The sequence below is a fragment of the Epinephelus moara genome, unplaced genomic scaffold (assembly GCF_006386435.1).
Source record: "Epinephelus moara isolate mb unplaced genomic scaffold, YSFRI_EMoa_1.0 scaffold3349, whole genome shotgun sequence".
NCBI classification, from domain to species: domain Eukaryota; kingdom Metazoa; phylum Chordata; class Actinopteri; order Perciformes; family Serranidae; genus Epinephelus; species Epinephelus moara.
In genome coordinates, this window is record NW_026081037.1 from 1 (window position 1) to 1,588 (window position 1,588).

General features: G+C 40.8%; 1 protein-coding gene across 1 annotated transcript; it reads left to right on the forward strand.

Moving 5' to 3' along the window:
* Positions 1-1,129: 1,129 nt before the first annotated feature.
* On the forward strand, positions 1,130-1,584 carry LOC126387286 (heat shock protein 30-like; the record flags this gene model as incomplete). Its single annotated transcript, XM_050039818.1, has 1 exon — positions 1,130-1,584. A coding segment is annotated over exon 1 (393 nt), but the record flags the coding sequence as incomplete, so codon positions are not given.
* Positions 1,585-1,588: the final 4 nt, after the last annotated feature.

Below are 1,588 nucleotides of genomic sequence, written 5' to 3' on the forward strand. Positions count from 1 at the left end.
GTCACTCTGCTCAGGGCTGAGCTGTGGCTGGTTTCGAGGCAGAAGCCACTGTTACCTTCTCAATCCCAATTTATTTTAAAGAGGAAATATGAACTGCTACAGGACAATTCATGTTTTTACATCTAATAGTACTTTTAATGCTCTACTGGTCTTTCCAACATATGACTTACCACAAGGGTAAGTAATCAAGCGAATAACAGATTTAGTGGAACATGAGACAATGAGTGACCGTTCTTTGAATACACCACTGAGTTCAGAATCAGATTCAAACATATAAAAACTCATACTAACGCTCATAGTATTGCATGTTGAATAATAACAGTACAGTATGTCAGCGAAAAAACTCATAGTATGTCATGTCAAAAAACTGTGCTGTACTCAAATTTTTAGTACAGTATGCTGAAAACTCATAACTCATACTACAGTATCTCAAAAATGATCCTAGTATGTCAAGAAAACTCATGGTATGTTGTAAAACTATTAAAATCTAAGTGTCCAAAAAAACTTTAAAAAGGTTTAACTAGTATTTTGAATAAAAGTAATAGAGGAGCATGTCACAAAACCCTTGAAAATAGACATAGTGAAGTGTGTTTTAAAAAATGATCCTATTGCATGTCAAAAACAGTTTTAGTGCAGTATGGCAAAAAAGTGGGAGTATGTCTAAAAATGTCATTGTATAGCATGTCCAAAAAACTGTCAACAAATCGTATCTCGAAAATCTCATAGTAGAATATGTAAAAAAAAGTCATAGTATACCACATAGAAAAACTAGAAAAGTCACAGTAGAGTATGTAGAAAATCTGTAAAAAACAAAACAAAACAAAAAAAAAGTCACAGTGTGTCAGTGTACTATGTCAAAATGAACTCATAGAAGACATTTATGATTACTGCAGTTTGGGTAAATGAACATTTAAATGTGATGACATGAGTTTGACTGACATCTAGTGTTTAACTCCTGCAACTGCAGGAAAGTTCCTGAAAACACAGGAATGATTTGGTGACCTCCTGTCCTCCTGTGTAACAGCTCCACCCAGTGGAGAGCTGTGGTAGGCACAGGAAAGTTCCTGAAGACTCTGGAGTTCCTCCAGTGAGAATATAAAAGCTGGGACAGTCCCACTGCTGAGACAGAAAGCAACACACAAGAGAACACACACTTTAACAAGAGGACTCATCACTGAACACACACTGAAGATGCTGTGCTCTAATGGATTCCACTCTGCCCTCAGTCCATTCATGGACTTCCACTGGCCTGTACACACTCTGAGGTCAGAGGTCAGGCCTCTGCTCTACCAGCAGGATCTACTGCAGAGAAACCTAAAGGAGCTCCGCAGCAGTCTGGAGCTGATGGACAAACTTCAACACAAGATCCAGGAGGAGACGGAGCCCTTCCAAACCAGCGCAGCCGTGCAACCGGTCTCCTTCCAGCTGGAGAAAGAGGGAGAGCACTTCGGCCTGACCCTGGACACTCGAGGCTTTTCCCCAGAGGAGCTGTCTGTCAGACAGGAGGGCAGGAAGCTGAGAGTCAGCGGGAAGACAGAGAAGAAGCAGGAGGATGGGAAAGGCTCCTACTCTTACAGACTCCAGGAGT